General features: G+C 43.7%; 1 protein-coding gene and 1 long non-coding RNA gene across 3 annotated transcripts in view; one reads left to right on the forward strand and one right to left on the reverse strand.

Annotated features, from left to right (window-relative positions):
• Positions 1 to 14490, reverse strand: part of GNAO1 (G protein subunit alpha o1) — a 294593-nt gene that overhangs the window by 9734 nt on the left and 270369 nt on the right. For both annotated transcript variants that reach the window (XM_038368089.2, XM_043495136.1), the window contains exon 7: positions 5468 to 5621. In XM_038368089.2, coding sequence (XP_038224017.1) covers positions 5468 to 5621 — 154 coding nt within the window. The remainder of the gene's footprint in view (positions 1 to 5467; positions 5622 to 14490) is intronic.
• LOC119841085 lies at positions 1624 to 10723 on the forward strand. Its single transcript, XR_006275180.1, has 3 exons — positions 1624 to 2108; positions 2235 to 2392; positions 8890 to 10723. It is a non-coding gene; the product is annotated as an uncharacterized LOC119841085 (long non-coding RNA).

Raw genomic sequence — 14490 nt, forward strand, 5'->3', positions numbered from 1 at the left:
ATGGGGGTGGGGGTGCAAGGCTGGGGGGGGGCAAAGCTGCAGCGCATGGGGCTGGTCGCTCCCCCTGCTGGTTCGTCCGCGCAGCCCCCGCTGCGTGCCGACTCTCGACTAGCAGAGCCCTGCCCCCCCTCCCGTTTCCGGCTGGCGCTGGCTGCGCGCTGCGGTGGCTGGTGCATGCGGGCAGGCACCAGGCAGCAGCCGGTTACGTGTGGCCTCTGCTGCCCACCCGTTGGCCCTTTACATGCTCCCCCTCTCATTGTCCTCTCCCTGCTTTGCCACTTCACTCCCCCCCCAGCCCCGCTGCTCCTCCATATCCCCCCGGCAGGGCGCGTCCCGCTTCCAGCGCTGCACGGAGAACCAGCCACTGGTCGGAGCGCTCCGCTCACCAGCAGCCTGGCCGGCAGGCTCCTTCCCTCCTCCACTGCCTCCGGCTGGGCCGGCACCCCGGGAAAGCCCAAGACCCTCGGCCCGGGGTGCTGGCCAGGAGGAGCTGAGCCCTGCATGTGCCAAAACCCTTCAGTGCGCAGCGCTGGTGCAGGGCAGCCTCTCCGCCAAGCTCTGGAGTGTGGTGGGGGAAGCGATTTCCAGCCTGTTCACACCCTGGCCCTGCAGGCTCCACAGCAGCGCCCTGGGCAGGGGCTTAGCCCCCTCTTCACTCCCCCCACAGCCTGGGTCCTGCCCCCAGGGAGCGCGGGGCTGCTCTGTCCCCTAGGCACCGGCCCCTGCTGAGCCACCTCTCTGGCCAGGTTCGCTGTAGCCCCTGCAGTCAGGTTCCCTGGGCCCTGGCGCACAATGCAGCCGTAGGGCTTAACCCCTTCCTGCCTGCACTATAGCCGGGGGACAGGAGGCGGCTGGGTTATGTCAGTGGCCAGCAGCAGCTTGGAGGTGTTAGCTGCCTTTTGACACTGTGCGGACAGGAAGGGACAAGCTGCTTCCAGCCATGGGGGAGTGGGTTGGGGTGGGGCGGAAGATGAGCTCTGCAAAGACACAGGCCAGGCCATCCCTTCCCCCACCTGCAGTTGGAAGCAGCTCCTGTCCCTTCCTGCCCACACAGAGCCAAAAGACTGCTGCTGGCCATATTCTGGGGTGAATCCTGGCAGAAATCTGCTGGGGGGGCATGTGACCCTACATGTCCCTCCACGTGTTGCCTCAGGAAGACGTGGCACCAGGTATCAGGGTAGGCTGGTGCATCCTGGGGGCCCGGCCAGGCATAGAGGGCAGAGAGCACCTGGCAGGGAGGGTTGGATCAGTTGGTCACCCCTCCCCATGTGAGAGAGGTGTACAGGAGTGTGTGTGTGTGTGTGTGTGTGTGTGTGTGTGTGTGTGTGTGTGTCACCTCTCTCTGTGTGAACCCTAAAGCCTTAAAGATAAGGAGGTAAATAAAAAGAATCCAACTATGCAGAATTTCTTTTTAACGGGCTCAGTCAACTTGATGTTAGTTTGAAAGTTTGTACTACATACAATTTCTGATTGATTGCCATGGAACTCACTTGAATACGAGTAATTTTCCCAGGTGTCCCATATTCACCACAGGGAAATATGGTCACCCTGCTGATAGCTGATGAAACCCAGCTGGGGAGGAGCTTGGCTAGGCTTATAAACAGAGGGAGTTGGTAATAAGAGAAAAGGGCTGTAGGAAGGTGATCTATAGTTACTCTAAGAGGGAGAGTTGGCTAGGGACTAGGGGGAGAGTAAGTCCTGGTATCTTGCCTTGGACTACAGACTCTGGTAGGAAGTTGAGAGGGGTAAAGTAGCCCTAGGAAGTGGAGGAAGCTCCAGGGATAAACCCAGAAATGGGCCAGAAGATAGAGAGGAGAGGTAGGAAAGAGCTCAGGGATGCAGCAACAGGACCAGAGCTTGAGCAGACTGTGGTTGCTAGGGATAGGGTCCCTGAGCTGGAACCCAGAGTAGTGGGTGGGCCTTGGATCCCCTATTGGCCACTAGGAAAGTGGCCCAAACTTCAAAGTGGATCAGAAGATGGACAATTTGTCCAGTGGTACTTTGATATCCCAAAAGCGGAGGACTATAGTAACCCAGCTGAAGGGCCAAGGCATGAAGAGGGAGCACCTTGAGTTCAGAGAGAGAGCATGGAGAGGGCATCAGACCTGGTGAGAGCTGATCCCCAGATGTAGCCACAAAGAGGTGCCCCAGCAGAGTAGAAATCTGTTTCAGAGAGCTATGGAGGATTATTTGATAGACAGCAGTCCATTCCATTCTCCTTTATTCCTGACCAGGACAAAGGGAGACCCCGTTGGTGGGCACTAAGCAGCATTGGCTATGTTAGTCTTGGAATTGGAGAGAACGACCAGAGGGTCTGTCTGTGTCCAGCAGTCTTACTAAAGAATCCCCTTTATGGTCACTAAAGCCGAGCTCTAGAAGAAAGATTTCAGAGGTATGTGATGTATTTACAACCACTTTTGAAACCTTCAGAATTTTGAGCAGTTTTGCCTCTTGTTATAAATTCAGAGTTGTTTCTTGGTTTCCAAGACCTTTTCATACTATGTTTTCCAAGCCACGCTGTTTTCCCCAGGCAAACTTGGGATTTTGTGATTTCACAGCTTTTTGCCTGCAGAATGCCTTTCTCCTGAAATTTCACAAAACCTAAACATTTTCAAGGGAGTAAATATGTGAGAAACAAATTGGCAGAAAATTTTCTAAAAACATCCCTGCACTTTCTAAGAACCAGCAGGCCCAATCCTGGAGCCTTTTCTCTCGTGAGTAAGGGCTGTAGGCTAGAAACCTAACCAAAGACACAAAATAACACAGTTTAAGAAGCATACAATGTTGTTGTAGCCATGTTGATCTCAGGATGTTACAGAGACAAGGTGGGTGAGGGAATAGCTTTTATTGGACCAGCTTCTGTTGGTGAGAGAGACAAGCTTTCATGCATACCCAGAGCCCTTCTTCAGGTTGGTTTAAGCAGTGCAGGCATAGGGCTCAGTGTATCGCTGGTTCTTCTACAGACAGTGAGTGTTTCAGTGAATGACTTGAAATCATTAATATCCTAATGCCATAGTGGCCAATTGAGCTGCCAGTCGCATGGGTTAAGTTTCTCCCCCCTTATTTTTCTTTAAAAAATTATGATTTTGCCATTAATAAATAAGATGAGGAATAAAATATTTTGTTCTTCTCTAACAAATTTGAGTATAAGCTCTTGTGAGCTACAGCTCACTTCATCGGATGCAACTCACAAAAGCTTGTGCTCAAATAAATTTCTTAATCTCTAAGATGCCACAAGTACTCCTTTTCTTGTTGCAAATACAGACTAATACGGCTGCTACTCTGAAACTTGTTCTTCTCTGCGATTCAGTCACAAACCAGACTTTTATTTTCATGACTCACAATCATGTCCTCTTTGCAAAATCCACACATCGTCCTCATTATTCAAGAAGGGGAATGATCGGCCAATCGGACTACTCAAATGGCTGACCAATCCTAACTGTGTAATTGTGGGTGGAAGCCTCATTTTTCCTCTGCTCTGGGGCTGGTCAATTTTAACTACTGGAATGTTCCACATTAAAGGCTTTTTTTCTTTCTGTCATCTGCATAGTGCACACTTCTGGGAGTTATGTACTTTCCCTGCATTCTGCCCTTTAATATGCATGGATCTGTGTTTACGGATTTGGTTGAGGGTGAGGGTAGCATATGATTTAGCTGAATGATGTGTAAAAGTGTAGTTGGAGAGTCCCACTGCAAAACACACACACACACACACACACACACACACACACACACACACACTCAAGAGTGTAAAATAATCCTGCCAAAGTCTGTTGTGCTTTTCACTCCCTGAACTGGCTCACTCTCCATCTGTTTGGATGGTAACATAACTAACATTGGATTTTTGCTAAAGATGCCAATTCTGGGGCAAACCATTCACTTTGGCCCTATGATCTGGATGCATGAGCACGGGACTTGCAGTCAAAATGTCCTGCATCTTCTGCTTTTGTTTTGCTGTGGAGTCTCGGGCAAGAGACCAGAAGGGCAGCATGGCCTAATAAAGTAGGCAAGACAAACAGTTGAGGAAATATGCCTTCTAGACCCAGCTCTGCCACTGACATATTGTGTGTCTTTGGGCACTTCTCTGTAAAATGGAGGTAATCGTTCTCATCTCACTGGGGTGATGCTGATTAGTTAAAGATTGTATGTTGCTCTAAACATGCACAGTAAAGTTCTCTCTGTACATATGTCAATCTGAGATCTCTCTATACGAGACCTAATTATCCAACTTCTACCTGCTTCTGGGGTTCTTACACCTTACATCTAGTACTGGCCACTGTTGGAAGCCCGATACTGGTTTAGATGGACCACATGTCTGATAACTCCTATGCTCCTGTTGGAGAGAAGGGTCTGCTGTAACTAGGCCATGTGTTTGTCATAGCCATTACTTCTGTGAGAACCACTAACTTTTAGGGTGTTTTCACTATAAAAATCATTGGTGGTTGTCATCACAGCCATCTTGCTACTGGAGCAAGACTCCATTGTGAACTTTTAGACAACATAGCTGCCTATCAGTTTAATGCAGTCTGGTGGTTTGTTTTCTTTTCTTTTTTGAAGGGTTTAAATTGTTTGGTAAACATTACTCAATGGAGTTCAGTAGCTTGTATTGTGCTATAAAGGATATTTATTTGACTTTTCTCATAATTTCCCACAACAAACAACTTAATATCCATTAAACTATTGTGTGCCATGAATTTCCCTTAGAGCAAAAAAAAAATGACCTTGTCATTTTTTTTTTGTTTGACAACCAACTAGCTGTAGCCAAAGCAAACTCCAGAAGATGGATAGGTCTGAAGACCCCACCCTCTTGAAGAAGGGGCCATACTGCTCAGGCCCCAGTCCTGCAAACACCCACACATGTAGTGAACTTTACAACCCTGAGTAGTTCCAATGATTTCAGTGGGACTTCTCACAGTAGTAAAGTTAGGCATGTGTATAAGTTTGACTGGGATGATAAGACAGGGTTGCCTGCCATAGCAGGGGACTGGTCTCAATGACCCAGGAGGTCCCTATGCTCCTATATGTGTAAGTATTTGCAGGACTGGAACCCTACAATCATTGGCTGGTGATTCCCTCGAAAATTGAATCTACTAAACATATCAGAAGTAGATCCATGGGCAGAGTTCGATCATGAACTTATAAGAAAGGAGGAAAAAACATTCTTAATATTACTACAATTAACTGTTGTATTACTCCATTAGTTATTGGTGGAGTTTTGTATTTTGGTGCTTCATAAGTTCATATGGTGTCTTGAGGTTTGCGTGTCCCACTGACAGCATTCAGTGTACCCCCTCAAGAACTGTCCATAAGACACCCATCAATACTAACAGACACCCCCTCAAGGCACCATATAACTTCAGGGCACATCAAGTGTCACTTCTCCTCCACAGCCCAGTGTTGCAAGATTACTACTTTCATCTTTTGCTTCCTGACTGGTAGGCTGAGCTGTCTGAGTCATGACACATACCTGTATATTCAGGGAAGCAGATGGTCAGAGGTGATTTCTTGATCTTCTCGGCAAATAGGTCTTTCTTGTTGAGGAAGAGAATGATGGAGGTATCAATGAAGAATTTGTTGTTACAGATGGAGTCGAAGAGCATGAGAGACTCATGCATGCGGTTCTATACCAGGAAGCAGGTCAGAAAGGAAAAGAGAGACAGGCGGGGGGGAGGGGGGGAGAGAGAGACAGGAAAAAGTTAGATTTAGGAAAAGAGATTGTTTGTTTGTTTGTTTGTTTGTTTACCAAACCAAACTCTGGGAAATGGTAAGAAAACACGTTTTCTAACACAGGACACTTGTATAACACAAGACAGTTACAAAAGACAAGGAGACGGATTTGATCTGAAGAGAATAAAATTATTTGAAGTTGCTTGGTATTCAACAGAACAGAACTCTAGCAGAGTGCACAGGACAGCAACAGAGCCTCCCATGGTGACACGACCTACCATTTGCCATTCTTGATTGGACCAAAGGTCTGCTGCTAGCCGTGACCAATACCTGAAGCTTCTAAGAAAGGTGAAAAGCCCCCATAATGTATCTGACCACCAGTGCGGAACATGGGGGTGGAGGTGCATACTTCCTGAATCTTGCAGTTATTCATGGCTGCCCAGAAGCATGACATTTCATTAGTCTCATCTTAGTCTGCAGAATTACAAATTGTTGTTGGTCATAAAGTGATCTACCTTGCTTTCAAATTCAGGGGAACTAGAAAATGGTCAGGACTGCAGAATAAAGCAGACTGTAGGCCCTTTCTCACCCCCATCAAATCAACCTAATGAATGAAATCATAACCAAGTCCTTCCTTGGATACCAGGCCCGACATTGCATGGCCTGTCTTTTCTGCTGGGTGGAATGGTGTAGCCCTCACCTCCTACATGAGGCAGAGAAAACAGAAGCTTCCATGCTCGGTTATGCATCTTGCTGGCCACCATTATGCAGTGGTGAGTAAAGTTGGGGGGGAAAACAGTTTTCCCATCCTGTAAACGTTTTCAAGAGTTTGCTGTTTTTCCCCATCTCAAATAGGACACAAAAATCAATCTCAAATATTTGTGAACTGAAAAACTGGACTTTTTGGTCTTGGGTCAGTTGTAACTTTTTTGATTTATTTTTGAAATGTTTCATTTTGATTTTAATTTTTTTTTTGGGTCCTTTTTAACCCTTTTGGTCCAGTCTGACTAGATTACATTTTTTTTAAATGAAAAGTTGTTCTGAACCAGGATTCTTTCATTTAGAAAATGTTGAAACAAAACATTCCAACAACTTCAAGACTTTTCTCTTCTCTTTTTTTTTTTTTTTTGAGATGGAAAATTTGTCAAATCCAACCCTGTTTCCTGAGCAGTTTTGGTTATATGAATCGATATATATTTTCAATGGGAGGGGAAAAAAATCTGTCCAAAACTTCCCAGTTATTTCTCCTGGTGACTGCTCAATTGCCAAGCTCAGCTGAGCAGCAGCTGCTCTGGCATTCGCTCTGCAAGGCAGCATACTTTTTTGGTTGCATGGGGAGAAAAGGGTACCGTGGTGAATCTCACTATTGAAGGAATGCCAGATCAGGGACTACTGAGGCTCCAGGATGGAGTGGAAATTGAGGCATGTATTGAAGTAGCCCTGTGCTCCCACAGTGTACACAGGACTTATGTAGTAGTCAGTAGATACCTGCCAGCCAAGTAGCATCAGACACATGGCATTACTCCTCCATAACCACTATGGGCTACATTCATGCTACATAAACATTAAAAGAGAAAAGGAGTACTTTTTGCGAATATAGACTAACACGGCTGCTACTCTGAAACCTGAAATAAACATCATGGTGGTGCTCCTAGTTTTGAAAGGAGCAGAGTTTGTTGTCAGTGCTATCCTATGCCCTTGTCCCCCTTGAAAGTCTTCAGTCTGTCTCTGAATATCTCCTAGTAAGGCATTAAGAGTCCTGGCCCTAAAGGATTCAACATACTGAAGATGTAAAATGAGCCAAACTTCTATTCATTGGCCAGTGTCACTGCCCTTCTGATATCACTCTGTTGCTGGTTACCAGAGACGTTGCTCCTATCCGGAAGCTCTTCAGTGCCAGGACTTTGACTGAGAGGCTTATTTACACGAACAATTAGATCATGCCAAGCTGGGGTGTGAATCTACCCCATGTGAGCCTGCCATCTAGCTGTTTGTGTGCACCCTGCTGACACGTGCTAAGAGTTTGAGAACTTTGACCTAGTCCCGTTAACGAACTGTTAATGTGTCAGCAGAGTGCACATGAACAGTTAAGACAATTAAGCCAGGTTAGTGTGGAGTAGATTCACCCCCAGCTTGCCGCAGTCTTATTGTTCATGTAGACAAGCCTTAAGAGATTTTTTTAGTGAATCTCTTTGTATTGGATGCTATTCCGAACGCTGTGTTTGGTGGCTTCTCGGTGGCTTATTAATTAATGTCCCTCTCGTAATCTGGTGAGAGTCACATGAGGTCTGGGTTTTTTAATGATGCTATAAGACTTTTCACCAGAAAGCAATGAAAAGAGGAAGGGGGGGGGGGAAGACCAGATGAAGTTGAGCTAGTGTGAATTAGCTGCCAGAAGCCACAGAATATCACGAACAGAGTGTTTTCACTCTTTCATTGCTTCAATTGCATTCCATCGTGTTCAGTGGCTTGAGATGCTTGGTTTATATGAACAGTTATACACACAAGTCATTAAAGCAGGGTCTGCAGCAAAGACAAGGATATACTGTATCCACAGGCCCTTTCAACAGTAAGAATTCTTTTCTCTGCATAAACTTACCTTAAAAAAAATCCAAATGCCATTTGCTTCTATTTTTCTAACCATCATAGGCCAGATTTTAGACACCAGTCACACAAATTGTGTCCATAAATTGCCAGTGCAAGTTTGCCTCTTTGATTATTGTACTGACAAAACCACAAGCGCAAAAAACAGGGCCCCAGTTAAGGCTAAGATGAAAATGTTGTCCTTTGTCAAAGTAATACAGTGCAATAGTTACATTTGCTCAGCAATGAATTCTATTACTTTGTGGAATAGTCTCCCAAGAGAGCTGATGGCATTTCTACTGCCTAAGTCATTTAAAACAAAACTAGACACAACACTATTAAATGTACCACTTGGAACAAACCTGCACTGGCGGGAGATGGAAACGGATATCACAGAGTTAAGAAAACAGATATGGAGGGCTTTTATCCCTTTCTCATTTTAGAAGAGAAGAACAATGAGACTGACACACAAACAACCGAGAGATTGATTCTCAGACCAGTGCATGTGTCATGGGAGTTATGAGAGTCATTTATGAATTTGACAGAGCTAGAAAAATAACCTTGTCAATTGCAGGCCCCAGAACTCTGTAACCTATTCCCTAGGTTGATCAATAAGAATCCTACCCTTTCCATCTTCAGGTCACAAAGCAAGATTCACTCTTCAGTAAAACATTTCCCAAAGAACAAGAGCAGAAGAAAGTCTGGAAGTGTGTTCAAAGGAAGGAGCCAGTTACTATTTCAGAAACTATGATGGAGAATTGACTGGCCCTTCTGGATAGATCCAATTGTTTTCTATAACCTCCATACTGTATGTAGTTTCTCCTGGGACAGAACTCTAGAAATGCTGATAGATGGAGGATTGATAGATATACCTGCATTGGCAGGAAGATGGTATGTCTTTTCCGTCTCTAACTTCTGTGATTCTACAAAACATACAAAGCAGCTGCATGAAAGTGAATACATAGACCTTATGGAGTTTCCAGAATGCATCCAAACAAACCAAACCGGTAGTTACAATGGTTGATTGAAAAGACTTTAGGGATAAAAATACCCAAATTGCATCAGAAAGAGAGCCCTGGATAAAGGAAATCTATGTCTGAGGAACATCAGTGGGAGAAAACCAGAGCTCAATGACCCTATGTGCACTTTAGCCCAATATAATGCCATTACCATTCTCCTGGAGTCAAATAATGTTAGCACAGTGCTTTGAAGATGTAAATTACTACACAGGCATTATTTTATTTACTTCTAAACATTACTATGGTAGTAATCACTGTAGTATTGTTACTGTATTGTGCTTTACTCCCATTCCCACCAGAGAGAGAGCTGTCAGCATTATCTGAAGCTAGCGGACTACATTATGAATTTAAATATCCATGTAGATATATTTATTTATTTTTTGTTAGGGCAGAGATTTGTTTCAATGGGAGAGGGGCTGCTGTGTCATATAGATGTTCATTACCTGTTGCTGTGCTCTGTTAAAGGGGCAAACATATTTTCACCTGAGTCAAATTGAATAAATAAATAACAAGGCTTTTCTTACTGTCCTCTATTAAACGTGAATTGAAAAGAAAACAAATAGCCCTGACTGAAAAGTATTCATGTAGAAATTTTCTGATTGGGGGGGGGAATAATGTTTTCCCGCTAAACTTTTTTCACTGTGGGATCAACACTATAGCTGGTGTCCACTGAAGTATGGTGTTAATATAACATACATTCTGAGTGTCCTGCTTTCTAACATGGGCATGTATTCCACAATACACTACACTGAGGATCTGATCCTGAAAATGCTCCATGCGCAAACTGTGATTGACTTCAGGGGCATGTGGACTTCTTGCAAGACCAGTCCCTAAATTTTCCTTTGGAAATACATGGAAACCCCTCAAATGTTTCAAAATGTAACGCAGTTCTTGAGCAGGTGACTAAGATTTTTTTCATTGAATTTAGTTGCAACCAATCAGAATGCACTTCTTTGCATATATGTGATTGCCCAACTCTGTGGCAGTAAATAACAGAATCTCGTTGACTATCACATGGCTGTTTTCAGCTAACCACGAGCCAGGTTTGTCATTATGGATGTAAATATTATTCATTAGCTAACGAATTTATTATGCAGCATCACTACATAACATTGGAAGCCACTCAAAGAAAATTTTAGTTTAAAAACTATTCAGAAAGTAAATGCCAGCTCTCTTTCCAGGCTTTCCCACGATAGTGCCCTCATTCTCATAGATTCATTCATTTTAAAAACTCAAACCTATACCCTAAGCCACTGAGTGGTAAGGAAGGAAAGGGGGCCAGGGCAAGACAGCGAGTGAGCATTGTTATCTTTTAATTAATGAGAGACATTAGGAAACAGTGATAAGTAACTGGACAGATAGGTAGTCAAGAAATTTTATTAATTGATTGATTCAGCCACCCAATTTGGCTCTGATGGCATTTTCTTTTTTCATGAGGTTGGAAAGGGTTGTTAACAAAATGAGCAGTTTCTCCTATCTCCTCTGTAGCTGGATGTTGGTCTTTATATATTAGTTGCTCAATCCTGGTAGGTTAACATTAGTGTCCTACTGCAGGACAATGGAGAAACACCAATTAACATGTCATATCGTAGCCCACAAGGTCCCTTTGCATGGCCCGAGCAGTGCGAAGGGCCTTAAAACTGCCCTAAACGGGCAGCTGAAGATTCCCCCAGCATGGGCTACCCTGATTTATGGCAACCTCTCTGTTGTTTCCCCGACCCCTTTAGCATAAGGAACAGGAAGAGGCCTTGTGAGGGCAGGAATATACTACATAATGGTCTTAGTCTTTAAGTTGGGGGACTGGGAGCTGCCCTACAGGGCAGCTTTAAATCTCCTTTGTATGGCTGTCATGGCAAAAAGTGGACTTGCCCTGTGCTAAGGTTCTGGCTCACTATGGTTGCAGCCTGCTGCTCATGATAGTCCTGGAGGCTTTAATAACTGGGCTCTGGTCCTGCCTGTGACACTGAGACTGGCTGGCTTGAGACTCTCAAGATGGCCTGATTAACCAATTTAGAGTCCACACTCTCTGGAGACTTAATAGCATCACACTAACAGGCTCTGTCTTGAGAGGCCTAATTAAATCATAGATTAATACATATCCTTTACTGGTCTCACTAAGAACCCTTTAGATAATTAAACCACAAAGAATTAAAAAAAAATGGAGTTGACTTTTCCTTACGTCTGCTCACACCCTTTTGGTCATGTTTGTTTCTACCCTGCATTTCATTGAACTTGAACTCTGAGGCCAGATCAGTTTTTCACTCCGTTTCTAGTCCATTTCACTTCCTATTCGCCTGCACTAGCTCAAAGGCTGTTGTGTTTAGTGCTTCCAACATTTCAGGGTAAAGTTTAAATCCAAAAATCCAAGTTTCATTGATGTATTTTTAAAACATCATTTAAACATTTCTACTCCTAGCACATGTTGATGATGATGATGATTGATAATCATAAAATAGAAAACCTTAATGTTAGGCCTAAAATGCTTGGCAATGTGACCTAACCCCCTGCTCCTCCCCCGCAATTTCCTTTCAAAGTAGATGTAATTATGTAATGAGCACTGGAAGTATGAGTAATCGGTGAAAAGAGTTCCACATTCAGCCTCATTTAGCGTTATGAAAATGAATATATTAAGCCAAATTCATCCCTGCTGTAAGTCCATTGTCTAATACAATTACATCAGCGATCACTGATTTGGCCCAGGCTGCCTTTCTATCCTTAATACTTATTCTTCTCGCTCTCAATCCCTGTAGTAACATTCTGAGTAGTGTGTTACCTGCTGTTTGTACAGGGGCACATCAAAAACAATGGTAATTATAGTGCAACCAGAGAATGATCCGTATAGTACTCTTTGGGCTGTAGTGTCACTGGTGAAGGGAAAAACCTGTTAGGCCCAGGAAGCTCCAAGAATTTTAACTCCTCTGAATCATCCCATCAAAGGGTGAGCGGTTTGTCCCTCTGTGGGAAGGGTGGGGGGAGCTGGTCCTAAACCTTTGGTGTCTCAAGATCTGCTGGGAAACCCCAGAGAATTTAGGATCCTCAAGGAAGACTGTGGATTTGTATTTTTCCTTGCTCCCCCAGCTCCTTCCCATGGCAGTAGGTTTCCTTCAGGAGCCCTGCCATCAATCTGTATCTTACTCCAGCCGGAGTATGGCACCCTTCTATGCTCCTACTGTGATTTGTGTGAGTTAGTTTCAGGCGGGATCTTGTAGAAATGGTAGTTTCAGCATCTAAATTCTCAGCACTTTTATACAACTACTCTTTGTTCTACAAGCTCTAAAGCCTTTTGCCCTGCTTTTGCGAGGCTGTTAATTTTGTTGTCCTCCATTTTCATTGGTACATAAAGACCAATGTAAGGAACAGCTTTTCAAAAGTTCATGTGCAAAAATTTGAGTGCAGTTGGGCACTACATTTGCGTGTTGCATACTGTAACTGCTGATATAATTCAGTAGTTGCATGCTTAAATGGCCAATTTACAGGCACAGCTACAGAAACCAATTATGCACATTTGGGGAACAACTGGTGGGAGGTCGTTTCTGGTAGTGATCCATGGCCAGCTGGGACTTCTGTTACCTTGATCACCTAGTAAAACGTCACCACTCCATTTGACTTCCATGGAGCTTCTTAAATATGGCCACATGTGTTTCCTGTGAAATAGACAAAGAAATAGTTGCTTGGTAAAAGTGCACATTGGGGCAGCTATGTTGATTTCAATGGAGAAAGAGCAAATGCTGCTATTACTGATCACAACAGATTTTGAAAAAATGTTATTTCCACCCTAAGAAATGCAGGCTAAAGTGGAACTCATAGGAGCTTTGCTAAGTTGATGAGCAGTGACTGACAGCCAGAGCACACACATTTTGTATTTACTGTAACGTCCTTGGGAACATGGGATGTGCTATACAAGATCAGCTCAAGTTTAGTATTCTGCCTCTGATGGTAGTGTCAGGAGGCAATATACCGACGCAGATCAAAGTAAGGTAATAGCAGGAATCCCATTTAAAAAAACCCCTCTCTCATATAAAAATAAATCTCTAGTAAATATCTTCCTACTAACTAATATTAAAACATAGCTTTCATATTTCACCAGTAGGTCTCAACGTACTTTACAAAGGAGGTCAGTATCATTATCCCATTTTACACATGGAGCAAGTGCCTCAGTTTCCCAAGGTCACCCAGCAGGCCAATGGCTGGGAATAGAACCCAACTCTTCGAAGTCCCAGTACAGTATCCACTAGGACACACTGCTTCTATCTATACCACTGTTGGGCAAACAGCCGGTCAGTGCCATAATATGTATGTATATGCAGGGCAAAAAGTTGCTGTTATTAATAATGCTGATCCTTTGTTATACATTAGTGATTCTCAGTTATTACAAGCCAGCTTTTCACTTGCCTCTGGGATTGTTAAGGGGCGTGCTTGGCCCCTGTTGAAATTGGAGCAGCCCGGGGGCTGCTCTAACTTACGTTTGGTCTGTTCTGGCTCTGTAACATATGTAGACAGCTGAGAATAACCAGGCGGTGTATGTATTTCTTAATAAAAAGATGACTCAGTTACACATTTAGGAGTTTACAATGAATATTGTAGGAATGAATAATTCTACTGGGGTGGTTTGAATGTGAATGTCACATGCAATATTGAGCAGATGTCTGATTTCACCTTACTAACCCTGTAACCCTGGGTTTACTCTGTAGTTCTCTAACAAAGACCAGCTATAAATGCAGAGCAGCAATTTGTCCATGCTCCAGAAAATCCATATCCAGCGCAAAAAAAAAAAATACTAAAAGCATGTGGTGTTTCTTCATGGAAGTCTACTCAAACTGCCACTACACACACCACTCACCTCATTTTGATTTGCTTTCTTCAGGCTTCCATAACAGATGTGCCATATGATTTTTCCTGCTCCCTTTTGGAGTCCCAGTTTGTTTAAGGGATATCACTCATGGAGGAAAAATAGATGAGGCAATAAACAGCATTTGTGGGGACTTAAGCCTCCAAGTGAAACTGAAATGACAATAGCGTATGATGACTTCAGAGCCATTTATGCCAATGCCTGGAACTTTATTACTATTACAGGACATGGTGTGTGGTGTGTTTTTTTTTTTTTTTTTTTTTTAAAAGCACAACAGAAACAAAAATATTTCTTTTCTTGGGAGGCCTTGAAAGTTTCCTCACAGGTCAGGTTTTCTAAACGTTTGATAATTTTTGTTGCTCTCCTCTGGAC

Source organism: Dermochelys coriacea, chromosome 12, assembly GCF_009764565.3.
Source record: "Dermochelys coriacea isolate rDerCor1 chromosome 12, rDerCor1.pri.v4, whole genome shotgun sequence".
Lineage (NCBI taxonomy): Eukaryota > Metazoa > Chordata > Testudines > Dermochelyidae > Dermochelys > Dermochelys coriacea.